This window comes from Melanotaenia boesemani, chromosome 11, assembly GCF_017639745.1.
Source record: "Melanotaenia boesemani isolate fMelBoe1 chromosome 11, fMelBoe1.pri, whole genome shotgun sequence".
Lineage (NCBI taxonomy): Eukaryota > Metazoa > Chordata > Actinopteri > Atheriniformes > Melanotaeniidae > Melanotaenia > Melanotaenia boesemani.
In genome coordinates, this window is record NC_055692.1 from 18,387,877 (window position 1) to 18,415,190 (window position 27,314).

The window sequence follows — 27,314 nt, forward strand, 5'->3', positions numbered from 1 at the left end:
ATGGAAATAGTGTGTGTAACTCCATGTTCTTATCAGCTAACCATGTGGTCAAGATAATTCCTTTAGTGGCTGCTTTTGGACATTTAATCCTTAATGTTACTCTGAAGATGCTGAAGTCCAAAGTACCAAACATGGTATGTGTGTTTGTGTTTGGGACCATGTGTGCATCTCTGCATCACCCGACTATGGCCCAGGCTGAGAGCCAGGACCATCTTAAGCTCAAGACTTTAAAAGGAGCTGCTGTATCCCAATGTTTCAAACAGAAGAGTTAAGAAACAAAGCAGAGAAGGCAAAAGCTTTGTTATCCTCTGACTTTTGATAAAGTGTCAGATTACAGGTGTTTATGCTCTTGGCTTGTAAAGCCTTTTAAAGTTTAAGAGAGAAAGGATAGAGTAACCTCTGTCTGCTGTTCCTTAAATAAGAAAACAGATCTCATGCTGTTGACATTTCTTCTCTTGCATGACCTGTAGCCCCATGCTGTTTGAGATACTCTGCACATTGTTTTGTAGAACCTCTCAGACAGTTGACAGCGTTTGGAGACCATGCCACCATGTGGTCACTTGCTGCATAGCTCAATTCGTTTCCAAGACTGTTTATTGAAACACCCTACAAAGTTTATTTATACAAAGCTTTTAAAAGGTTTTCCACAGAGTTGTTTAAAGAAAATATATTTATAATATGATTTAAACTAATGAAAAAATAAAAAAGCTGTTTTGTTAACTTTTCTAAATCATTTTCTTTGTTATTTGTAACCCCCCAAAAAAGTTACCGAATAAAAAATCACAGAACAATTGTGATTTTTTAAAATGTAGGATGTTCCATCTACGTTTCTTTTCCCATCTGTTTATCCTCCTTTTCCTCATTCTCTGTGTTTTATGCTTGTTCCCAGGACCTATGCCAACTGTATGCCTTTGCTTGAAGTGGAAGACATGATGATTATGGGTAACAGACCAGACTCCAAATGTGTCTTCACCTATGTACAGTCTCTGGTCAACCACCTGCGCAGATACGAGATGGCCATGGGTCGCCCCTCTGACCTTTGACCTGTGATCAGCGGGCATTCAGACTGGATGTGGTGTCGGTACCCCCTCCTGTTTCTTCAGCTTCCCTGACCCCCTCATTTCACCTGATCACCATGTCCACTCTGACAGGCTTTATCAAGTAGTTGCACATCTCTGATGGACAAGTTGGGGATTGTGTGGGTGTGGGTGTGTGTGTGTGTGTCTTTAACTATCAGTTTGCTTAGTGTAAAGAGTGATGATATGTATTCATTTTTTCAGCCCTCTCTATGTCAACACAGTTTGTTGACATTAAATCAAAATTTTTCCAGTAAGATATTGCTTAACTTTTTAAAAGACCTTTTCAGGTTTGTTTTTTTTTCTTTTAATTTTTTATTATTTTGTTATTTGTTTTTGTTTTCAATTCAAACTTTGCTTCATGCAAGATTCAGTGTGCAGTTGTTGTCACTTTGTTAGTGTGCTGAAAAACACCCCAAAAGAGAAAGGAGAAATATATTTCCATGGTATTTCCTTATGTAATGCTAGATTTTTCTCTCAGTTTTCTAATTATCGTGATTGTGTCAGCACTTGTGTTGGTAATTCAACTGAAAGAGAAAGTATTTATCAAAACACATGCCGTATCTTTTTTTTTTTTTTGGTACTTTATCTTTAACCAAACTCTGGTTGCTTGAATAATAGGTTGTCATTTTTATGCTGATGTAATCAATTGCCCTTTTATTTTTTTAATACATGAGTACAGGGATGTAAATTATTCATTATTCAAGTTGATTCTGCGTTATTACTGTAGTAAAGCGATAAGTATACAATTTTCTGAACACCACAGAGCTACTGAGTCATTTATATAGCAACAATAGTGCAGCTAAACAAAGAATGGGTTGGATACTGATGTCTTACAGCTGAATTGTACCATCACTTGATGTTTACTGCTGCATGAATGACAGTAGAAGACCTCACGGCACTGCAATCTCCCAGCATCACTGCATCGCCTGCCAGATACACTCACACACAGCTCCTTTAAAGGGCTCTTATTTATGCTAGAGTAGTTTTTAAAAATTGTTTTGTTTTAGTGTGTACATTATGCTTTTAAACGTTTTACTTAAAGTATCTTGATAAGCTGAAGCTGAAGCTACTGCAATGTTTTCTGGAAAAAAAAATGGGCTTCATGTTTGAAAGCCGGCTTTCAGTATGAACAGACAAGTAATCATGACTGAAAATTGTATATTTAACAAGAAAACAAGAAAAAAATAAATTCACTATTAAAATTCAAGGTTTCTTTGAGATGGTTTAAATTTTGGTTTCAGAGTTGATTTTGATTAAACTCATTGATGAGAGCTTTTGTTTTGGTAGATTTGAGAAATTATTTTTGACCTGCTCAACTGCTGGCAACTGAAAAACAAAAACCTCCACAAAGCGTGTTGTGTGTTTTGTATATAAGAGTTTAAACATTACAGTATCATGTCACTGTGCACTACGGTTAAATGTGAATTAACTATTAAACCAATTTGAGAAGTAAATGTTTTGGAGAAGGATTATTGCTTTGATTCATCCTATAAATCACATTCTTATTGATACTTGTGGAGAACTTAGAACTTGAGACATCCCAGAGCTAAAGGAAAATTATAACAAAATGGGTTTACAGATTAGATTTATTTTCTTTATGACATCCTTTCCACTTGCGTCTTCTTGTGCGTATCAATCCAACCCACCAGAACAAATTGCATCAGCCTCAGGCCCGTCAGACAATTTTCAGCCTGAGGCGTCATTCAGTTTCACAGCAGGTAGGAGGTAATCACACACACACACACACACAAAAGGACTCCAATGATGCACAGAATACAGATGATGCATGAACCACAAACAAAATGAAGCACACATAATTCCAGTCTTTGTGTGGAGAGTAAAAAAAGCACTCAAAAAACAGACAGTTTGGTTACAACGCTGCTTTAAAAGGAAGCAGAGGGAGGAAATTATGTGCAAATTCAGACTGGCTCTTTAAAAGGCTCGTGGATAAATTTAAATTTTAGTCTTTCCCAAATGCTGATCCATAATCTGCTGGCCTTATTGTGAATTTACAAACTTTTCTGTCAACAACTGCAGTAACCAGCTGATCATGGAGCAGCTACGGTGCAGAGGGGTACCATTTTGCCTATTCCAACAGGTTATAGGTCAGTGTGCTTGACTTCTGCTTGGGGCTCCGAGGATGTGTTTTCTGTATCAAAAGAGGAAATGGATGATTTGTAAGCAGGCTCATCTTTAAACGGGCTGTCTTTGGCAGGTGAGAAGCGAAACTCCTCTGGCACCTCATCTTCTGGTTGAGCCTTCTTGTAGAAACCCATTTTCCCCAGCAGCTCATTAATCTCAGCCCGGGTCATGTCGGACAGAGCAATCCGCTGTGAAGGAAACAACTACACATTTACTGATTGGTCACAAGGCAAATATTCATTTATGGACAACATATTAGTGCAGTACATTTTATTAAGTCACACATGGGTTTAAAAATTAGCAGCATTAACTTTAACAGAAGATGTTAAAAGATCTGTTTAATATTTTTTATTAATGCATCAAATAATTATGTATAATGAAAAAAAAATGTTTGTCATTGTCCCCATTTATTTAGCTCCCTTTTGTGAAACATTTTGCATCTTTGTTTTGGTTTTGTAGTCTGCACACACTGCTGTCTTAGTTCATTCTCTTTGCTTTTATTAACATAAGGGCAGTGAAAATGCTGAAAACATCCTGAGGAAGTGTTCAACAAACGAGTGAGAACTGTGGACCATCTCTTAATCTAAAGAGCCAGATATTTCCCCCAGGAGCTGAGTGAGACCAAAATAGAACTAATATTATGACTCCAAATGAGTGCTTCATTTGCTCCATTTTTGCTGATTGCACAAAGGCCACAATATTCAGCTGAAGGTGAGCAACATTTATTTATTTTAAATAATGTCCCCATAAGAAAATCTGGGGTGTGGCTATAAATCTGATATGTGGAAAATTTAAATCTATCCTATGGAAACATGACTTTTCCAACATACTTAAAAAGCTAATTATTGCTCTTAGAAACTGTGTACATAAACAAAACATTTAGAGGCATTGTTGCAGAATTCTGACATCACCTTGCTGATTTTTTTTTATTTATATTATTATTAAAACACCATTTTGGGTTTAATGTAAACTTTGCACAGATAATCTCACAATATGTTGAAAAATTCTTGGATATTTGTAGTGTGCAGTGACAGCATCCAACTTAATCCCAGTGGCAGTGATGCAACCTCAAGTTGTACAGCTAGTATGAAGTGTCTGGTTCCCACCATCCTCTGTTACCATGGGCAGATAACACTGTCTTAGATAAATCTCGCTAGACCACATTATTTACAAAGTATTAGTCATTATCTTTTTGTTCACAGACAAACTCTATGTCTCTCTTATGTGAAAGCAAAGGCTTTTTCCTGGCACACTCATCAGTCAGTTGTGATTTGTGCAATAGTGGACAAAATTTTCGTTACAAGCGTATGTCCCCCGCTCAGTAAATCCTAATAATGTATAAGATTTATATTGCACTTTTCTGTTTAATACACTCAGAATACTTTACAGTGGATCCATTATTCATTCACTCGAATTCCACACGCTGGTGGTAAGCTACAGATGCCCTGGAGCAGGCTGACAGAAATGTGGTAGCCAATCCGTGCTACAACCACCATCAAACAGTCATATACCAGAGTTGCTGGCACTGGAGGTTAAGTGGGTAAAGTTGTCCCTGGACACAATGGCAGAACTGGGATAAAGCTGTGTTCAAACTGGCAACTCTTCTGTTATTGGATGACCTGTTCTACCACCTGAGCCACTGCTGGAGTATGAAGATACATCTATTGCCATACTCACAGGCATCAACAACCTTTCTGGTGTGTTGCCATTTATTGGAAAAATAAGGAAAGTTAATGTGGAAATTTTGATTTTAATATTGCAGATGTGTGTAAATGTGCTGATATGTTGTTTTATTATTAATTAATTTATGCAAATAACTACAGCATGCCATTTTTGAGTATATTACCTTCATTAATATTCTCAGTTAAATTTTTTTTCTTTAAATAAGACCAAAATAGCATTTTCCATAGGTTTCACTTTTTTTCAAATGACTGCAGTAGCTTAAATCTGGACCAGACCACTTTTCTTTTTTATTAATTGTAAAACAAACCACAAACACTAAACAAAAAAACGCAGCAAACAAGACTTACATCAAGCTCTTCAAAATAGTGATTCAGGAGGACAAGCTCAGGATCAGCCCCAGGAATGTGCTTCATGACCAGGTTATGGCTAAGGTAATGATAGTCAAGGATTTTTATGAATATGAGTGAGTCCAGTTTTTGAACCAACTGTATTCACCCAGAAGGAGCAGATGATGTATTTGAGTCAAAGGATACTAAAGAGGAATATCCTGGATCACAAAGGCTTTGACCTGTAGACAGAGGTGAGGATTAGTGTTTTTCACTCTGAGCTGGTTTCAGTGACAGATTTGTTGGGTATTAAATGGAAATCTGGACATAAAATGTAAAATATTTCTCAGTGAGCAGTTTTTTTTTTAGCAGGGATTAGGCTTTAGTCAGCTTCTGACACTGGCTCTCAGCATGTTGTCAGTTTTGAGCCTGTTGATTACATAACAGGAAAACTTACCTCCCTGAGTCTGTTCAGCTGTCATCCACCACATGTCTGAAATGAGACAGAACATCACTAAAAGCAAAAAGTCACACACTGCTCTTCTGTTTAGAAAGGATACCAAAGATTGCTTAATGTTTATTACTTGCAACTAGAGTGCATTATAATGCGTATTTTCATTGTGATAGCAATTCCCTGATACAAAATCTAGATATATAACCATGCTCGGTAAATCTCTGGCATTTTTGGGACAACTACAACCTTACATTTTTGGTACAAAAGCACATAATCAGTTAAGCCCCGGGGAAGGATGTTCAACCTATTTTAACTGAAATCTGAACCTCAGCTATGAAGTGTGACCAACACAACAATAGCATCAGATAATACCTTTTGTCAGTGATGCTGGCAATTTGGTGATAGAGTAACACCCTATGGGGAAAAAATGTTATGTCTCTCACAAAAAGAAGGGTAGAGTTTCAGAAGCTTTTGTGCTGGAGTAACACAAGCTGAGTGCCCTTTCTAACTCAGTGATCAACAAGTCACTGCATAGTAGTTATATATATATATATATATATATATATATATATATATATATATATATATATATATATATGACTACTGAGTATGTGCAAATTACTGTTTTTAAGTATTTACCGTTTTCAGAAGAACACAAAAATTCCTTCAGTCTAATAAAGCTATTCCTCTAGCAGAAATACTCACGCATGCGCCCAACGCTGAAATTTAGTTAAGAAAGCGCATCCATTCACTTTTATTTTGATTTATTTTTTTTAAATCTGATTTAAAAAACGCTCAGTGTCTCCTTTCTTCTGCACTGTGAAATGCACTCATTCATTACCCCCCCTCTAAAACGCCGACAATGCAGACGCTTCGTGTACCTCCACCCTTGCTTTCGCCAGCCCCTCCAGTTTCTTCAGGTCCACATCATAAGCGGAGGCGCAGTGAAGGAAACTGGCTAACACGATCAGCCACATTCTCCCTCCCGGTACAGGTTGCTGAACAAGAGTTGGTCTGTCTCTCGAACCAGTACCTGTAGATGATAACTAGCAGAGGAAAAAAAAGAGGAGGAGAAGAGATGATGAGCAGCTATGTCACGTCCGGACCTCTTGCCACGTCAAGAATCTCTCCCAGAGGAGAGAGGGGGGCGTGGAGAGGACTCTGATTGGCTGTCTGGGGCGCCTTCATCAAGATAAGGTTAATCCTTTACTTTCCATAAGCAATCTGACATAAATACTTCAAAAAAATAAACAAATAAAACCATGATTAAGCTGAAGTATTGAATGCTAATTCCGCACACTTATTGTGATCACTTTCAAAGCAGGTAAGCTTGAAAATGATGTTTTAGGTTTATGTGTTATGTATGTAGAAACAGTAAAAAAATTAAATAGAAAAATACATGAGTTAATGAATGAATAGAAGTCCCTACACTTAGCTGAGAATGAGATTTTAGTCATAATCAGACAATAAATGTTTCTAACTGATCTAAATTAATCATGTGAACTTTGGACTATCAAGTCATATGAGCAGTGTGTGTGAACAATTTAACACGTGCTTTTGGAATAACCTGACATATACTTGTCTAAATTAGGTTGTGACACTAAGCTTGAGACAGTTGTTAAAGAACAACTCAGATTACACCTTTTTTATTTGTTTGTTTTATAATATTTTAATCTCACTCCAATCAGAGTTTATTGCAGTCCAAACCTCATCGTGTTACATACACAAGGTTGTTTGTTTGAAAGGGTGAAATCAGGTCACTAGGATGAACCAGTTTCTGTCTGATGATATGGCTGTTGTTTAAAAACATGGGTATTGGTATATGTTAAAAATCCTCCTAAGTTTTTCAGAAGTTCCAACTACATAAGAGATGCCGTCTTCACTTTCCTTCTTCATCTTATCCTTCCTCCTCATGGGCCTTGTTGCAGTCCAGGTAGCCACAATCTTTCAGGTATTTATCCCCCCCCCCCCCCCCCCCCTCTCTCTCTCTTTATTTTTTTATTTTAATGGACTTCTGCATTGGTGGAGATGCTGTCTGTCTGACCCTGAAGAGTTCTGATAACTCTCAGCTTGTGTTCCAGAGGATGATGGGAACTGGAAAGGATGTTGGTTTCCTGTAGAATCCAGTTTGGTGACTCCTGTCTTCCATTAAGTCAGTGGTTTCCAAACTTTGTCTGTAGGGCCGCCTTTTTATTGATAAAAATAATGTCAAGCCCCCCCTATCCCACTATGCACCCTAATGCTTACAATGAAATGTACGAAGAAATATGCCATGAAATAATTTTTAGTTTATTGGCTGTTACCTCATCATGTCGCTGGCAGAGAGAATGATCAATTCCTCTGCTATAGTAGGGAGCGTTTTAAACCAGGAAACTGCAAACTATCTCAGGTGAGTTGAGCATTCGATGAGACGGATGCTGCTTTAGTGAAGCAACTCTGCTATTTACAGCAGTTAAACCATTTATTTCCAAGGTAATCAATAGGCTTTTCTTTATGTTTGGGATGAGAAGTCCCCAAGTGCCATTATAATTTGTTTGGCTTCACACTGTCAGATGCTGATATTTTGAGAAATGTAACACACTGTGGTCTGTCTTCAATACCCACCACAAGTTATGAATAAAAAATGTTGTGCTTGTCTATGCAATTTTGCAACTACACAAAAAAGAGACCATGCAGTAAAGCACTGAGTATATGCTACATTTAAAGTACAAGGAATAAGGCCACATTTTTATTAATAAACAGTATTGGAAATACAAAGGTATTCATTTGATTTTATTCATGAATAAATGAGCATGAACATTTACAACAGTTTATTTCACTGCTCCAAATGTTATACAGAGTTACTATTACAGCTTTGTATGTAGAAATATCAATAGAAATGCTATTTACATAGCACTTTTCATTATATGTCAACTCAGTACATAACAGACACAGCTCATTTATATAGAAATATGAGAAAAACAATATAATTACCGTCAGTACAAGAATAAATAGAACAGGGAATATACAGAATCAAATTCAATTGAGCATGCCCCTATGCAAGAATAAAACCCCCAAAACAAACTACAAGCACACATGTAGCACACAGTTAAAAGAAATTACATTATACATACAATGTGCTGTAAAAGGGTAATTAACCAAATACATGTAACAACAGGAACAAGAACGTCTGAACATAGACAAAGCTGTGAAAAACCTCAGTTCAGCCGACATATTGTTCCAGAGAGCTGGATTGTAGGAACTAAAAACCCCCTCAGCAGACTTGTACTTCTGAGTACAACCAGAAAACCTTGATGACTTTGATGACCTGAAAGGTTTGATCAGGTTATATGAAATGAGCCAGTCAGAAACATCAAAGAGTTCAACAATTAAGTATTTGATGGATTATTTGGAAAAGTTGTTCTGTATTGAACAAGCAGCCTGTGAAAGGACTTCAGTACTGGAGTAATATGTCCATTTTTTCCTGTCTGTGTAAGAACACTGGTTTCTGCATTCCAAGCTAGTTGAAGTTGTCCTGATTGTTTACACAAAATAGTTTTTTAACCTTGTTTTTAAATTTCTGAAGTGATATGAAGCAGTTCTGGTTTGGTTGACACAGTGTGGGTTTCTATACAGAGATCAATATTCTGAGATAATTCCAAGACCTCTGACTTGCTCACTGTGTTTTAGACACAGCGATGACATAATAAGTTCAAAATTTTTCAGTCTCTGACTATATTCAGCTCTAAGATGTTTCTTTTCATCCAGCAGTTAATATTATCAATGCTGATGACCAGCTTACTGGTAGATCTGGGATCACATGAAGTAAAAGTAATTCAATTACTTCTATGCACCCTCCAACCATCCAGCTCATCACATTGACTACAGTACACAGCTTTTCCCAACAAGTTATCACCTAAAGGGCACACAAAATGACTTACAGTCACACACAGATACACCTCTTGACTCATTAATTTCTTAAAGGTCACAGACATTTAAAAGGTTGCAGAGACTGATAAAATACCCTCCAGTGTTGCCACAGCAACATGTTTTCCTAGTGTTTGGCAAAGTGTAGAGGCGTCACAGCGCCCTTAAAAAAGCATTTTAATTATCTGTCAGAAAATACACTTAGCCTTCTTTTAAGTCTTTATTTTGTCATGTTAATGTGTGCTTTATAATAGTAACTCCAGCTAAATTAATGGTCTTTTAAAATTTGCTTTTAAAAATGGACCGAGTAGAAATTCGTATTTAGTAAAGATACATAAATTCCAGAATTATTGTTCCTCATGAAAGTGTACTATCTGCTGAAGAAGATGACTGACCATTGGCCGATTGCCCTGCAAAGAGTTCAAACTGGGGCCTCAACAGAGAAGACTTCAGAGACAGATCATCACAGAAACATTTAGAGATTCTAACAACAGAGCTTTGATAAAGGCATTTTGGTGTTCAGCATTTCTTTGCTAAATACAAGGCTCATTTAGATCTTAATGAAGGCCCAAAGAAAAGTTTTACCCAAGGCCCAAGTTAGAATTGTTGTTAAGGATTGTGAATGTTCTGGGTTTTTCCAATTCCCTATATAACTAGTATTACATAGCATTGTGCATGTAAAAGGTCTGCAAAGTCACAAATATTAAACTCAATATCTACACCAAAAGCAGTATGATCCTGATAACCAATAAGGGCTACCCTTCAGTCCACCAGGGTAAACCCCAACGTGCAGGCGCCAAGTCGGGGGGCAATGAGCATGCCCACACCTGCTCGGCGCCTCTCACCCGGAGCAACTCCAGAATGGAAGAGGTTCCAGCCACTCTCAAGGACAGTGGTTCCAGAGCCCAAGTAATTCACTCCCACAGAAGACAGTATGCACATTTCAGGCTATACACCTCATACTTGTCTCCATCAGTGTATAAAACGTTGGCATAATACCGGCATAATGGTTAGTTCAGCATCTCACAAACAAAGAATAAACACTTTCCAGGCGCTTAATCATTTTCGACAAATCAGATAAACAATCACAAAAGAAGGCTTTTCAGTGAAGAGTTTCAGTGTGAGCAAAAATCCATCAAGACTGACACCCTGTGAACCCTATCTGAATTATACCAACCCAACCACTAGATGGCGGTAGTATCTTGTTATAGACTAACAGCACATAGAACTGCAATGAAATCTTTGTCGTTAATTTGTGCTCGCACACTCACAGGGGCTAACGGCTCATGCGTTTAATTGAAACCAGTGACGAATCGATGCACGAGCTTGTTACGGACAACCGTCCTCCCGCAAATGCAAACCATGTTCGCTTTTCCCAGCCCTCTCTACCTGCCGTAGTTCTGTGAGCTTTAAGAGCTTGTACTGTTATCATCAACCCAGCAACGTTGTCAGACAGCGGCTGCTCGTTCACGGAAGCTCCCGCTCTCGTGCTGTCCTGAACGTCTCCTGCAATTTGAAGGGCACGACTGAGCCGTGCTGCAGCCCGTGTCTTTTTAAACGCAGGAAGAAGCAAAACGTGTGTGTTTTCTAAGCGACGTAGCCCCTCTGGCGTAAACCTGCCGTCATCATCGTTTCAAACCCACCTGCACCTCCTCTCTGCCATCTCTCCGCTGAGGAAGGAAGGAAGGAATGAAGGGAGGACGGCGCTGAGATGCCGATGTTTTCTTCTTGGAGGCGACAGGAAGAAAGTTCACTGTGTTTTTGTGTAACAAGGAGTGAGTCTTAAAGATCCCCATCTTATAGTTGGGCTTTGGGCTGAGCGACCTCTGCATCTCCTGCACGGTTTCCTCAACATAGCCGTCACAATCCTTTACACAGAAGAACCCAAACAGGTAAAGGTGATGATTAATCAGCTGCACGCATGCGTTATGCTCATGCTTGAGCCCTATCAGCGCTGTTTAGGGTGATAGGACATGATCCCGATAACTAATAAGTTAACATTGTTTATTTTTGTTCGATTTTTGCAAGACATGCCAGAAACTTGATTATATTTCACGGAGTCTATTTTGAAAATCGATATTGATACCATAATCGTGGATGTGTGTTACAACGGTTGTTTGTTGCTTAAAACAAATTATAATTGGGATCAGTTCTGCAATCTCCCACCTGTATCAATTCCACAAGTCATGCTGATGAATCAAACACACACAGGCTCTGTGATATTTTTCTCCCTCATCTAATCTCTGGCACACACAAACATATGCAGACCCTGTCATGCCACATGTCTGAGATAATATCTAATGCAAAACAGCCCAGTTACAATGACCTTCATGCGTTTTCAGTCCTTGATGTAGGAGTGTATTTAGGCCAAATATTCTTCTGGTCCCCTTTTTCAGCTGAGGTTCCTGTTATTTCTGTCACAGTAAGTAAATATTGTATCTACCTAAAATGGAAGTGTGCAGAGTAAGGCTTGTGCTTATATATGTGTACTGTATACCAGATATTCAGACAAAAATACAGACATATCTGGCGAACTACAGACATATATCTCTTGGTTGTTATGTTTATTTAATTTTTTTATGGACCAGTGGAAGCTGTTAACAACTAGCCATTATAGATTTGTCACAGCTGCATACTATCTTGCTGTACCTTCACAGGGCCATTCATGGTCTCAGGAAGGATTGCAAACATATCTGTGGCAACACTGGAGTTTTAAAACAATGTGTCATTTCAGGTGTGGTCATTATTACTCAAGTTTCCTCATATTTACTGGAACAGCAGCTTCTGTACGGTGAAGGTGAACAATACATTTCCAAATAGGTGTTGCTGTTTGAGGTGATATTGATATATACTGTATGTTTAGTCCTTCATTATAATATTATGTATGGTATTCCCAATTATGTATTACTAATAATGAATGTGACTGTTGGATTTTATAGTAACTATGATAATGATGGATTTGGTATAAATTTATTGGGGTATGTAGAAGGCATGAGATTAAATATGCATTGGCTTCTTCCCACTCCTTAGGAACATTGTAAAATGCTTTTTTCTAGTTTGATTTCCTTGTTTTTGCCTTTATGTTCAAATAAACCCTAAAATTAAATCAAATTAAATTAAGCTGCTCTTGCAAGAAGGAGAATGTGTCCAATGAAGCAAGCTCTCTGTGAGACCGTTTTCAAAATTTCATGGACAGGCAAACATTAGTACAGAGGATCAAATTTATCCTCCCTAATGAGCTTTTGTCATTGAATTTGATTCTATGTGTAGGTTATTCCAATTACTTGACATTGCACAGTTATTTGCAACATGCATATCTGTAATTTGATAAACAAGATGCTTCTTGTGCAACATGGTGACGATTCTATTTACAGAAACCCTTTTAAGCACAATGCTCAAGCCAGTAGATGTTTACATTTGGTTGATTTTGGTCATATTTAATGGACAAATTGTGAAGTTGCTATTTGCAAGACCGTTTTGCTCTGCATCTGATCTGGCGTTCTTTTTAAGTGTTAGACTGTTTGCAAAATCATTTTGACATCCTGCAGCCTTCACTGTGACCTGATCAGAAAGATGGAGCCTCCTGGATTACAGGCAAATAATACACAGTGGCATTAGGACCTGGAGGAGTCATTTACAGCTGTGTGCAGCAGCTGCCGGTGTAATTTCTGTCCGGGTCACCATTAGTATCCCTGTCACAGGGGCATATGGCTCTGGAGGCCTTCATCACCAACTCACTGCTTGGCTGTAATTCCAACAGTAAACACAAAAGAGAGCACAATGTGGCTAGAATCAATGCTATTTAGCTATGTAGAGCCAGCACTTTTAGATAAAAGATAATTCAGAGTAAGAATCTAGATAAATTCTTTTACCATAATGCCTAAAGCCAATTGACTTCTCACTATCCATCTGACTCAGCCATCATAAACTATCTATGTTGTCAATTAATCCCACCAATGTAACCAAAAAGGCTGCAGAGAACCTGCTGTTTGTGTTACACTACTTCCCTCCTGGCTCTCTCAGCTATCGTGTCCTCAGGAAGGAGCATGTAAATACTATGACACATTTATTATTATCAAATTATTTTACTCTTTAGAAAAAGAAGTGGTCGTCTAATGTTTGGCTCTTGCACTTACATATTTAGATATAAAGAAGATCTCAAGTGCTCACAAACTGCACTACTAGAGCTGATAGGTGGTTTAAATTTGCTTAAGATCCTTTGATAACTTATTTCCCCCCCCCCAAAGTTCTTGAGCTCATAAACATGCACATTTCCCAGTGTTATGATCCACATCTGTTTGTTGTGACAGTGGCTGTTGGAGCTGTGGCTTGCTGACGTCACTGATAGTGACTGTGAGGGGGTTGGCTGAGAGAGACAATGCAGAACATGTCACAGGAGGAACATTAAATCCCACCTCAGAGTGCAAGGAAGGATAAGGGAGGAAGAAGAGAATGGAAATATTTTATGTCTGAAATTGTGTGTATATATATATATATATATATATATATATATATATATATATATATATATATATAATATATAAACACCCTGAAGGTGGGTAGGATGGAGCAATGGGTCTTGGGGAGGAAGTGGAAAGAGAAGAGAAAGGATTAGAGAAATGGAGTGATAAGACAGCCATATAACAGGGATTAAAGCTTGGATAAATAGACAGTACCAGAGGGAAGTGTGAGAGGATCAATTTAGAGACATTCTGCAAAGAGACACAGTGTTGTCACTGAAGGGGCTGTCTCTGTTGACTGTCCCACCCGCTTCCCCTTAGCTCGTTTGGAACCCACCCACTACCACGTGTGCCCACTCACCCTCCTCCCTCCCCACTTAATGCCGTACATGGACCTCAGGAATACATCATGCCCAGCCAGGCGCCAGGTTATTGGTGGACTAAAAGACCAGCATGTTTCTGGGCACATTTGGAATACAGAAGCTCTAGACTCTCACCTCTGTATGAAAGTCATGGCCTCCATCTATTCAAGGTCATGTGAATAATCATAAGAGAGCTCTGTTGTTTCTGTGTCCAAAAGCAGGAAGCTCTCTCTGTCTAATGACTCAAACTATGTGCATAATGCATAGGATGCAATTCCAATGATGTGAAGGATGCAGTGTGTTATTGTTGGACATAATTTGCTCCCTATGAGTTCCTCAATCTTGCCAAGAATCCACTTGGGCTAACATTTTGGGGCATTTTTTCCTGAGTTACATTTATGTCACCACTGACTGAAGTATCTGGGTCGAAGTGTCTCAGTTCAAATCAGATTCTTTAAGCTCAGATGTGTTAACATGCACAAAAGACTGTCCCCAGTCAAGCAGAATTTTTTTAAAGGGATTGACATTGTAGTCGGTGTGGCATGTTATGCATTTAGCTGGCCCTGTTATAATGTTTCACACCCATCAATAAATAAATTGATTGTTTATGTTCATTTTGTTTAAATTTGTCCATTATTTCTTGTTCTCAATGTCTGTTAAACCTATCTGCAGCTCTTTCTCTGATCTGTTTATTTTGTGTTGTTATTTGTGCTGTTCTGGATGATGCAGTGGTTCCTAATGCAGCATGCTGCAGGTGCTCTGAGCTGATATGAACTGACTGAGCATCTCAGTTGTTACTGGAGGATCAACAGGCAGCTTAGGCAGAGCTAGACACGATGATAAATTGTGTTTGCCAAATTCTCAACCAAATGAGGTTAGGACAGTAACAGAATAACCCGTTTCTCGTCCCTTCCTGCTTTCTCACAAAGATTTATTTTTGCATTTTTTTCTTTGATTAGTTTCTAATCAATATATGCAGCTGTGTTTAGCTTTTGTCAATCCCTTGAGAATGTAGGTAATTGAGCAGTCATGACAATGGGGACCTGAATGACTTAGTTGTCCTGCTGGTTTAGTGGGATCTCATGACAATCTTAGCCTCATCAGCTAAATTTGTATTTTGTTGATAAAGTTCCTGTTTTAAATATTGACTGTACCCTATAGCTTATTTTTTAAATGTGTTTAATCTTTTAGTTATATCTGGCTTTATATTTTGGACCTAAAAGACAAGCAGGCTCATCACTTAGTTGTGTAAGATAGGCCACATGATAAATTTGTGAAGAATTTATCAAAAAATGAAAAAAATAATCTCTCTTTATCCTAGAAATCACAGAAATGGACCGAGATAAACCAAGCCAAAGTCAGACACAAGAGGACAATGCAAACAGCGGACCAGAGGCTGTAACAACAGCCTCAGCTCTAGACTCAAACACAACGACTCCAACTACTGGTCCCATGACTGGGCAACCTGCAGCTCCTCACAGGCCTCGACGGCCCCAAAGAAGTGCCAGAGTTGAAGGCTCCGTAGATGTCTCAGAACCCAAAACTGAACCCAATCCATTAACAAACCAGAATGAGAGCACCCATGATGGCACTGTAGCAAGTCACCTAAAATCCTCTAGCCCTGCAGTAACCAAACCCATGGGAGAGCACTCTGGGCCCAGCATTAAGGCACGTCCTAAAGGTCCAGGTCACCACCCTGTTAGGGCTGCTTCAGTCCCCCAACCACCCGCCAGCAGGCCGGTGCCTCCTCACCTGGCCCCTCACTCACACAGAGCCCTCTCTGTGGCTGGCACTGCTGACACTCAGGCTCAGACTGTGGAAGACTTCAGGTAAGTTTCCTGATCTCTGTGTGTGTGGCGTGACATTCTTGTCTCAGCATGCCTGCACAGAGCATCTCATTTTCAGGCATCCAAGGAAGATTAGTCTTGACACAGCATTAATTTTATACAGTAGTATTAAAAAAACTAGTATATAAAAATAGACACTGTGAGTTTCATTATTTTAGTATATACTGTAAACCTTCACATAGTTTATCCTTTATTTTCCTAAATTGTGACAGAATCGGTTATATATTGTGTTAACATTTCTGGACTACATAACCTGATCTTTTTGGGGGTCTAAGACAGGTTTATTATTGAATATTAAAGCAGTAGCTTTCTAGAAAAATTTTAATTGGATGGCCAAGAAAAGACAGAAGTTCATTTGGAGTGGCCAAACAATATATCACCAACTACAAAATCCATCGGGATCATTGTTAACTTTGTCTAGAATCAGTGTGTGAAATGCAAGGATTTGTGGGTGTCTGAAAACCCTTAAATAACAGTTTTGAGCTCTTTCCAGTTTAAAAAATTAACTTTTTATAGACTTATTTTTACATAATTTCTAATAATTTCAGTCATAACTTTGATTATTTTTAATATTCCATGATAAAAATATGTAAAAAGACATGTGGCATTTACATGCACTCTGTCACTGCATCCTTAAAGAATATTATACAAGATATGAACTTTGAAAGTGCTTTTGTAATTATTACAAACACAAAGTCCTTTATCTGGCAAAGAAAAGAAATACTTTAAACATTACTTACATTGCAAAGTAAATGCACAGAAAGACCAATCCACCAATCAGCACAGCCATTCCTGTGTCTTCGCAGCTGGAATCTATTAATGGCTAATGTGTGGATCTGGGGGGAGGCAAGGGGGCTGAGCTGATGAGGATGTACTCAATGTCAGTGATACAGGGCAGATAACACAGAAAGTACGAATAGTAGATTAATTTTAATCCCAAAGTTATTTCAGTTGCAATTACACGTATGATAATCACTGACCGATTTTTAGTTGTCTTCCTACTTATAAGTCTCATATACCGCACAGCCTCTGTCTGAATAACCACAAGAACAGCAATGTATTGTATGTAGATATTACTGCTCTGGCAGGTATGTGTCCTGATTTTATGGTGCCACATTGTCAAGTGTTTGTCCAAAAACGCCGCTAGATTGGTTACTAGATATTTCCTAAACAAACAAAACCCACAAAAGGGGTTTGAGAAGTCCTTATATCTGCTAGATGAAATTAAATAAAGCATGATATCCAAAAGATTCAACATCTTGATCCAGACACGGCCATTGCTTTATCTTAATATTGCAATTTATTGCAATACAGTTATAGATACAGCCTAAAAGAATAATAATAATAATAATTCATGCAGGATCCTCATGGGGATCCTCCACGCCAGACAGAAATATATGTATGTGTCATGTACAGAATGGGGGTGGGGGGATGTATCTGCTTTGTGTGTATATATGCATGTTTCTGCATGCAACTGTATGAAAGACTGACTTTTTTTTTGTTATGTACTCATTTTTTGATGTGTGCAAAGGCTCATTTTGTTTTTTATATGCATAAATAGATTTTTCATGTGAAGCACTTTGTGTTGCCCCAGCATGAAAAGTGCTTTATAAATAAAGTTTGATTTGATTTGAATTGATAATTAAACCCCCAAATGTTGTGATAAACGTAAAGGGTACAATCTGCAATCTGATAACTCTTTGACTTCTGCTTTCAAGTTATGGCACAGGTGTGTGGAAGTGAGCATTTGCGAGAGATTATGTAACACCTTCTTCCAACAGGGTACACATCATCACCTGGAACGTGGGCTCAGCCACGCCACCTGATGACATCACTTCTCTCCTGGGTCTGAACGTGGGTGATGGAAACACAGACATGTACATCATCGGGTGAGTGTTTTGTGGTGGCCTCAGTCATGTACATCTGCCCCACATCAAAACTGTATGCAATCTCAATAATGATGGCAAAAGTTCTCATTTTATTCATGTTCAAACTCTTTTATTTGCTCCTCTCACATCTTTGTCCCCTGCTGAACCTTGTGTTCTGTTTTGTGTCTTTTTTTTTTCAAGGCTGCAGGAAGTGAATTCTATGATTAACAAAAGATTGAAAGATGTCCTCTTCACAGACCAGTGGAGTGAGGCTTGCATGGAGAGACTTAGCCCCTTTGGTTATGTGCTGGTCAGTAATGTTTTTTGTTATAATACATCTGTTCTCATTCACAGTGAAATTCTAAACAGCCTATATTTGTACGCACTGCATTATCACTGGTAAGATCTTTTTTTCTTGCTGGTTAAACTAATTTTGTTCCCCAAGCAACGGATGGAGTGATAATTTATAACAGGCGTGTAATGTCACTATCTGCCAATCTGGTGATGCAAAGTGAAGCTCTGACCAACTCTTATTCTCCTTCTCTGTATTTTTATCGCAGAATAAATACTCAATATCCTAATGGTTAAACTTACACAAAAAAGTAATACACTAAGAAATTCAGTATGTTTCTACACACAACATACATATTCCTCCTTCATATATATCTATATATATCTGCTGTTTTGTTACTTTCTATGTTTTAACCTTTTAAAGGCATTGCAGTGCAGTTGTGGTTAGTGTTGGATTTGGTGCATCCAAAGCAAAGCTTGGCTCAGTTGGCATGGTGAGCTAGAGCGGACAAATCAGCTGTCGAGCTGGAAGTGCTAGACAAATGTCTCCCAGGGTGCAGTTTTATTTTTGGATCGCGTCGTTGTCAGTGTTGATGGGCCTCTGACAGTGAGGCTGATTCTGTCCTGCAGCTGTATCATGGTCTGCTAGGTTAGTTTACTTTAAACATTGGTAAAACATCTTAATGTGACTTCATTGTATGCTTCAAGCAGATACCAATACAATGAGCAGAGTATGTCAAGCTCATGAGTATGTTAGGAAGTTGTATGGTCATAACCTAATGGTGGACAGACATATAACAACAAGACACCCATTCTGTTCTCTCTGCTTTGAGACTGTCTGCTTACAACAAAATCATTTTCAGGTTCAAGCTGCAACTGCTGTAAGCACAAGAAAGTCTCCTCAATCAGCCCTTCTCTTCAGAGAGCTTACAGGACATTTTTTTTGCCTATTCACCATGCAGTTTTTGCTGATAGTCACCATAATTTCTGTTTATGTGAGCTACAGTGAGCTACAGTATTCAATCTTAAATGGCAACATGGTGCTAACTCTTCAATTTGCCTAGCATATAATGTCGGCTCATTTAATTCACAAGAAAATGGTGGTTATATACATTAGAAGCTGGAAGGAATAAACTAAATATTTTACACTTCCAAATTTCAAGGCTGCCCAGCTAACATCAAACTTGTTACTCAGAGCTCATTTTTCTCATTTATGTGTGTTTTTATGCAAGACCAAACACACATGTCTGCGTGTTGGGCTTTGGGCTCAAACAACTTCTTTCTGCTTGTAAAGAGCATGCAGTGCACTGATGTTGATATAAATGCTATTCAGCCACTGTACTCACAAGTACATTTTCTCAGACTCAACACAAACAAATGCATATACAAATATCCACTGTCTAACTCCAGAGTCATACCACAAATAAAGTTGGTCATGTTTACGGTTCAGCAACATCCATTACGCAACAAAGTCGTTCAAATAGCTTTGTACTATACAAGCAAGAGGGTTTGGTCACGTGCATGCCTCTGTTACTGGCTGTAGGCCATTTCAGTTCGGGTGTGATTGTGCTTCTTCAGACAGTGGTTGGGGGTTGGGATGTGTACACAACTGGACAAAGGGTGAGGGAGGGGTGAATGTACATATCTGGGGATGGGGATAATATGTAAATTCTAGCTCCACTTAAATGCACACTTCAAATTCCTGCCCATCTTTAATGGTACAAAATATCTTCAATGTTTTTAATGCCATAGGACTACTAAAATCTGCGTTTCGTTCTTATGTAAGACAACAAAGAGCTTAATTTTAGAGGAACTCTGAAAAAGATAAAGGTCTAATCATGAAGTGTCACAACTGCAAACTTTTCTGTCTTTATAAAATAGTTTGAAGCCACACTGATGGTAAACCACAAGCTGGAGCATGAAGTAGCACCGTTAATGTGCAAGGCTTCATGTTAAGTAGTGGGAGAGCCTGGCCCCAGGCTCCTGCAGGGCATGATGGAAATGCAAGAGGGCAGAAAGAGGGATAATGTGAGAAAGGGCCGAGATATTTTCTGTTCATACAGTTATGCTCTTTTGCAAGTGAATTTTACAAAAAAGAATCATGTAAAGTTCTTTCTCATATCTCTTCTGAGCTTTTATGTTACCCTTATCTAGTTCTGTCTGTCCCTTTTTGCCTTTTGTCCTTCAGGTGACATCCCAGAGGATGCAGGGACTGTTGCTGCTGATCTTTGCTAAATATTTCCATCTGCCCTTTCTCCGTGGAGTCCAGACTGAAACCACACGCACAGGCCTGGGGGGTTATTGGGTAAGAGGGTCACTGACAACCAGCATTGTATTAAGAAAATTTTACAAAGTTGAGGAGTATATAAGAAATTACTCCATGTCTGTGGTAGTTTCATGCTTTACTGATGTCACTGAAAGTCTGATATAGATATCAGAAACACTGAACAAAAGCATGAATGGCTCCATTCATGTCAGGTCTTGTAATTTGCTAGTCAAATTCTGCTTAGTCTAGTCTTATGAGCATAAAGAGAAAAAAGTTTTTATCTCACTGCAAGTTCCTCTTAATGCTTGGAAAGCCAAGTAAAAAATTAAGTCCAATAACTGTTATAAGCACCATTTCATGCTGACAAGAGGTTTGCAGCATGTTACCTTAACACAGTGATTTGATCTTAGATTGGACTTACATAGCAAATAACTCTTTGCTGTGCTGTCCTGATTATTTAGTTTAACCTCTAACTCCTTTATCAGCTCAAATAGGCAAATTTATACTGGAGCATAATATGTTGTTTTATGTCAGAGCAGTTGAGAGAATAGTAAGAGAGAATCCAATGACTTATTTTGTCCCCAGGTGTGCACTACACTGCATTAAATATTGATACTGTTTAGTTTTTAATAAGGACACTTCCTGTTTTGTGTGGCACAGAAGAATAAATATAATGAAAGCAATTACAGTCCTTAGATATTTCTTTTTACTAACACTAATTTCACACTTAATTTTTGTTTCCAGGCAAATGTTAGATACGTAAAAGCACTTCCATTTTTAGCTAGTAGCTGCCAGCATATCTTCAATGTGCTTATTATTTGTGTCTGTATTAAATAAAATATAAGTCATGCCAGGTTTCATCTCATTGTAAGATCAAGACCTTAACTTCTCTGCTTGTCTGTGTTACAGGGGAATAAAGGTGGTGTGAGTGCCCGCATGTCAGTGTTTGGTCACAGCATCTGCTTCCTCAACTGCCACCTGCCGGCTCACATGGAGAACTCTGAGCAGCGTATGGAGGACTTTGAGAGCATCCTGCAGCAGCAGCAGTTTGAGGGCCAGGCTGCCACAGGGGTTCTTGACCATGAGTAAGTCAGCAGCGCACATTAAAACATGCATGCACACAGAGAATGTGCCCAAGTTCGGTCCTTGAGATCTACCATCCTGCAACTTTTAGATGCAACCCTTCTCCAACACACTTTAATCAGATGTCATCTGCATGGCATTCAGCTCTGCAGAGGCCTGGTAACGAGCCAGTCATTTGATTCAGGTGTGTTGGAGAAGGGTTGCATCTAAAAGTTGCAGGATGGTAGATCTCGAGGACCAGACTTGGGCACCCCTAAGATAATGTAACAGCAGTGTTTCAGTGTTGGGCTTTTATACATTTTATATTTTATATATGAAGTCATTTATACTTAAAGGCATCAAAGAAAATGCAATGTGTTTATTAAGAAGTGTTGTTCTTAATACAGTTTATAAAAATGTGTCACTTTTGTGCAGCAAATAATTTTAAGGAATTGAATGGTATAACTGAGTAATAGGGAACAGAAACTTTCAACTTTTTGATGATGAGCTATACACCTCCAGAAAATGTAGAAGTCAGCCTATCAGTCATGACCTAACTTTGAGATTACAATGTGATATTCTTGCACATATTTAATTTTTTTCCCTCCAGTCTGGTCTTCTGGTTTGGAGATCTCAATTTCCGCATTGACAACCTGGATATGCAAGTAGTGAAATCAGCCATTGATAACAACAAGTTTCCCATGTTGTGGGAAAAGGATCAGGTAAAAATTTAAAGTTGTGGATTTTATATGTATATAGAAGATTGTGAAAGATATAAGCTGACTGCATGTGACCTTCTTGAAAAGGACATCTTGTACTTTACCTCATCTATATTCATGGGAACTGATTCATTTTAATGTTTAATTTGGTTACATAAAAAAAACAGCTGTAGTCAACATCTTGAAATCCCATTCTGCATTTTTTTCTGAAAGGCGATTTACTCTAAAGTAAAGCATAATGCTTGCAAAGCTTGCAAACAAATGCATGATAAATAGTCTTCTTTCTTTCCACTAGAGGGCAGCAGAGTAAACCAGTCTTTTTCAAGCAGGCAGTAATTAGTCATTTAAGTACAAGATTTCTATTAATTGTCATTTTTACAGCTGAATATGGCCAAAGACAGCGAGACTGTACTGGAGGGATTCCAAGAAGGACCACTGAAATTCCCTCCCACCTACAAGTTTGATGTTGGAACAAATACTTATGACACAAGGTTAGTGATGCCAGGGGTGCTATTATAAATTCTAGGCCACTGACCATAGATCACATAGCTTACAGTCTTCTTTAAGAAAGGTCCTTACTACCCTGGAGGGAGCATGAAAATCCCCTGTTTTTCCCTCCATGTTCTATTTTAAAGTAGGATTTGTTTTGCTTTTTTTCCCCCTCAATCCCTGTATTCTTGGCATCTTTCCAGTGGGAAGAAACGTAAACCAGCTTGGACTGACCGAATCCTCTGGCGTCTAAGAGCCACAGCACCTGCCGCTCCAAGCGTGGGGAAGCGTGGCTCCATTTCAGGGCTGACCAGTGGGACCAAAGTGACACAGCATTATTACCGAAGTCACATGGAATACACCGTCAGTGACCACAAACCAGTCTCCTCCATCTTTACCCTGCAGGTGGGATACACTTGGGTAGAATATAAAGCTTATGCTGACCAGTCACTATATTTAGGGCTTGTGTCTTTGAATGCTTTTGATAGTGCTGGTATTCAAATATAATGCCAATTTCAGTTTCAGTAGCAACATCTAAATTATATCTAAACAATGTTTTAAGTTGCTGAACAATATTTGACCAAGTTAAAATACAGTCTATGCTAAAAATATGAATTTTAGTACAAAAGAGTAGAAATATGCATCTGTTATTAACACATTTTGACAGATGACTCCAAGTACACAGTTTGGTTGATGTTTTGACAGTTTGTAGCACTTTAGCATTAACTGAATTATGCTAAATACTCTTTGTAGTTCCCATACAAGGTGGACATTCCTCTGGTCACACTCATTGTGGAGGATGAGTGGACTAGTGTTACTGATGCTACAGCAAAATTCAAACTGGCACCCAACTATTCTCGCAGTTCTTGGGACTGGATTGGACTGTACAGGGTAACTTTATTTTAGTCTGAAGAATCATATGTGCAAACAACACTTCAACACTTTTTTTCTGTTTTGATTATTTTTGATTGAGTACTTGTGTTTTGTGCTGCTGCATCTATAGGTGGGTTTCAAGCACCACAAAGATTATGTGGGATATGTGTGGGCCAAACAGGAGGATGCTGATTTTCTTCGCCAGGAACATGAGGTAATGTGAATATATGTTGACCGTTCCTGAGAGATCATTTTTCTGTCACATCTGAAAAACTTCTGACAAACTGTTTTTCAGGTAATCTTTACAGAGGAGGAGTTGCCCAAAGGCTCAGGGGACTTTATCATGGGTTACTATAGCAACAATATGAGCACCATTGTGGGTGTAACAGAGCCATTTCAGGTAATCATAACCCACCGCTTTTTCTTGCGATGAAGGCAATCAAACGCTATTTCAGCTGACAGCTATCTCTCCTTATTTTACCTCGTCTACTCTTCGTCTCGTTTCCATTTATCTTCAGATCCAGCTTCCCACTTCAGACCATGATAGCAGTTCTTCAGACAGCTCAGACTTCAGCTCAGAAGATGACAGCACTGTTGTCATGAAGATGAGGTCCCGCAGTCCTAGTCCACATAAGAGAAAACACCGTCGCCATCGCAGCGGCAGCCACAGTCGCAGTCACTCTGGCAGCCGCTCAGGCAGCCCGGCGCAGGCAAAAATAAAGGAGCTCAACATTACTGATAGCAGCAAGAAAGAAAACGAGTCTGGATGTCCAGAAGAGGGCAGCAGCAGTCAGCAGTGTGCTTCTGGTGTCTTGGGCAAAAACACAATAGATTCAGGAGTGTGATGCACCACATATCCTGCTGTTGTTACCGGCCAACTGTCGTGTCTTTTTTTTTCCCTTACATCCACTACACTGTATATTTTCTGTTGTGAAAATGTACGGCTTTTTGATGCCATCCTTTTCAGGAATAGTCATCTGGTTGGACCAGATAGTTTACTTGGCCTTGAGTTGTTGTATTAAGCTGTGCACTTTGTATGTTTTTAATTTTGATACCTTTCACTCTGTCTGGTGTTTCCCCTACCTTTGTCCGTTCTCAGGTGTGGACAGTACAGGGCGTTAACACATTGTATTAGGAATTACTCAAGGATCCATGCTTATCTAGACTAAAAGAGTGGGTACTGAATGCTCTTTAGTGAACATCTTCCTTATTTTCAGACAGTGATTTAAATCTCTGCACACTGATGCACCAAACAGTCAGATCGGAAGACTACAAATTAGCAAAATGGATCATGATTTACTACATCCTTGCTCACAAATTTACTGTTTGCTTTAATTGTTAAATTTGTATCTGTAATAACACTTACCAGCTCATTTTTACCAACAATCACTCCCATTATTAGTTTTTGCAAATGGAAACAGCCATGCATTTCGACTTAGTATTATAGTATTTTTCTAGCTTTGTGGATGTTCTCTGGTTTGGCATTATAGCTAACATGACAAAATCATACATGATATGCAAAGATTATTTCAAATGATCCCCTCAAAAGCATTAACATTTCTTTCATGGGTGCATAAATACAGAGCAGAACCAAAGTAGGTAGAGACCAGGATTTATGGGCTCAGACACTTCCTGGAACAGCACAACACATGTTAGTGTGATGAGTAAATATGAGTGTAAAGATCTTTAAATAGACCGCCACATGAGTGCCATAGGATGTGTCAGTTGTGAGAGGCGATGTCAGGTGATACACCACAGCTGTTGTGCCAGAACTAGTAGTACAGTGACAACTGCAGCAATACCTGACCTAATGTGACTTACTTTTACACACACACCATGGTTTCAATTGGAGTCTCGCAAGATACTTATTTCATGTAGATTTTTAGACAGACTTTACCCACACAACACAAAAGTATAACTTTTTTCATTGTACTTTTGAGTAAAACTAAAACAAGATATTCTTTAATCTGGATATTATACGAAAGTGAGCAAGAATTCTACTGTGTAGAGCTACTATGGGGTTTTGTATCATTTCATTATAGAAAGCTGACATGCTCCACTGCTGTGTAACACCACAATACTAATTCGATACAGTAAGTAAATGCAATGATATTACTGGATACTTTATTTTTAATAACTGTTCAATTCTTTTGTCCTCTTTTCAGTTCATTATGTTTAAATTTTCTGTCTTGATCATATTCTCCCCAAACGATCCGGGTTAGTAGTTGACAGTAATAGTAGTCACAGACGTGGTAATCCATTGTTACTGTGTGATCTCTAATGCACCATGTTACAGTTTGTACTTTTGGGCTGTTAGCATAGGACAGTGTTGTGGCTGTAACCTCAGTGTCTATGTCTGTAATTATCTGTCTGTGTATGTGTGTTCTGGAAGTGTGCACGGGTATGTTTTGGAGGATGGAGGTGTGTGTGTGGGTGAATACCTGCGGCAGTGAATGGAGTGTGGATGTGTTTGCATGGATTGCCGCTGGACATACTGTACATTCCAGTAGTGTGTTTTTTGTGCCGTAAAGTGCTGTTTTTGAATCCTCTTTGTCATAATTGTGGCTGTGCATTTTGGTAGAAAAACATAAGGGCAGTATAACATTTTACTGTCAGTGTAAACGTTAGCTGAAGAAGTTGAAGAAATGCAAGGTAGTTATACTTGTATTAATCTGAAATTTTGAAATCTTCGTATTACATTAATGTTGTTTCTTGATTTTGAAATGAAAAAAACTACTTGACCTTTGTTTAAATTAACATGTTTGAGAAAAGATTGTCCCTTGAGATAAATTAGAATAGTATGTTCAGTACTGCAGTCATGACCAGTGACTATCTATTGTGAAATGTATGCTGAATGTTACAATTTTGTAATTGTGTGGCCAAAATATAAGGAAAACTATGTAAAGAACAAATATGAAGTATGGTTAAAAAGAAATATATATATAGGAGACAATCTATGCCACAAAATTATCTTCTTTAAATTATGTATTTATTTTCTTATTTAACTTTTAAATGAGTCTAACTTCTGCTGGCCAGTGACAAAGCTTTATTTAAGTGGGAATGTGAAAATGATATTAGCAAATATTGAGAATTGTTTTCTTTTTCTTGTAGGAACTATAAAAAGAGATGGTCATTTCTCTTGTTTCCACCTCAGTAAATTCAGATAAGATGTTGCTTTTATTGTCAGAAGTCTAGATTGTTTTGTCTACAGGTGTTTGTATTATTGTGATTGAAATGACAAAAAATACAGCAACCCTGTGAGATATATCTTGTTGGCTTACCAGGATGGTTAATCTCTGTGAAATCAGAAATCAAATCAGAGCATTAAGAAGGTTGTTCATGGGTTGCTCGATGTGTTCTTCAACTTAAAAACTAAACTGTCCAAAGAAATATATACTCTTCAAATTGCGCTGTCTTTGTCGCTTGATTATTTTTTTCATTTTCATGTTATTATTTAATGAATGTTTATTTACAGGGTAATAACTTT

At 38.4% G+C, this 27,314-nt stretch overlaps 3 protein-coding genes across 8 annotated transcripts in view; 2 read left to right on the plus strand and 1 right to left on the minus strand.

The window, feature by feature from the left end:
• The window catches only part of smtnb (smoothelin b), a 48,081-nt gene extending 45,548 nt beyond the window's left edge, over positions 1-2,533 (plus strand). For 3 of the 5 annotated variants that reach the window (XM_042000382.1, XM_042000384.1, XM_042000385.1), the window contains one exon: positions 890-2,533. In XM_042000382.1, coding sequence (XP_041856316.1) covers positions 890-1,043 — 154 coding nt within the window. In that variant the 3' untranslated portion in view covers positions 1,044-2,533. The remainder of the gene's footprint in view (positions 1-889) is intronic. The other 2 variants (XM_042000383.1, XM_042000388.1) reach the window with 1 other exon arrangement.
• A 114-nt stretch (positions 2,534-2,647) lies between these two features.
• On the minus strand, positions 2,648-6,810 carry selenom (selenoprotein M). The gene is made up of 5 exons (XM_042000393.1): positions 6,566-6,810; positions 5,688-5,723; positions 5,438-5,472; positions 5,252-5,330; positions 2,648-3,409 (listed from the first exon to the last, which is right to left on the minus strand). The coding sequence occupies exons 1-5, from the start codon at positions 6,659-6,661 to the stop codon at positions 3,179-3,181; spliced, it is 477 nt and encodes a 158-aa protein (XP_041856327.1). The 5' UTR covers positions 6,662-6,810; the 3' UTR covers positions 2,648-3,178.
• A 4,210-nt stretch (positions 6,811-11,020) lies between these two features.
• Positions 11,021-27,235, plus strand: inpp5jb (inositol polyphosphate-5-phosphatase Jb). Of its 2 annotated transcripts, XM_042000311.1 has the most exons (14): positions 11,021-11,482; positions 15,142-15,286; positions 15,734-16,241; positions 18,041-18,148; positions 18,329-18,437; positions 20,607-20,723; positions 21,594-21,769; positions 22,357-22,468; positions 22,847-22,956; positions 23,158-23,359; positions 23,708-23,845; positions 23,958-24,041; positions 24,123-24,227; positions 24,346-27,235. In XM_042000311.1, the coding sequence occupies exons 3-14, from the start codon at positions 15,745-15,747 to the stop codon at positions 24,670-24,672; spliced, it is 2,085 nt and encodes a 694-aa protein (XP_041856245.1). In that variant the 5' UTR covers positions 11,021-11,482; positions 15,142-15,286; positions 15,734-15,744; the 3' UTR covers positions 24,673-27,235. The 2 variants fall into 2 exon arrangements, with proteins under 2 accessions (XP_041856245.1, XP_041856244.1); XM_042000310.1 differs by lacking the exon at positions 15,142-15,286.
• The last annotated feature ends 79 nt before the right edge of the window (positions 27,236-27,314 follow it).

Bases quoted from the DNA above. Each gene is read 5' to 3' on its own strand.
- inpp5jb (XM_042000311.1), top strand. From the start codon at position 15,745: ATGGACCGAGATAAACCAAGCCAAAGTCAGACACAAGAGGACAATGCA. The intron at 16,242-18,040 runs GTAAGTTTCCTG...TTCTTCCAACAG, and splicing joins CAGACTGTGGAAGACTTCAG to GGTACACATCATCACCTGGA. The intron at 18,438-20,606 runs GTCAGTAATGTT...TTTGTCCTTCAG, and splicing joins GCCCCTTTGGTTATGTGCTG to GTGACATCCCAGAGGATGCA.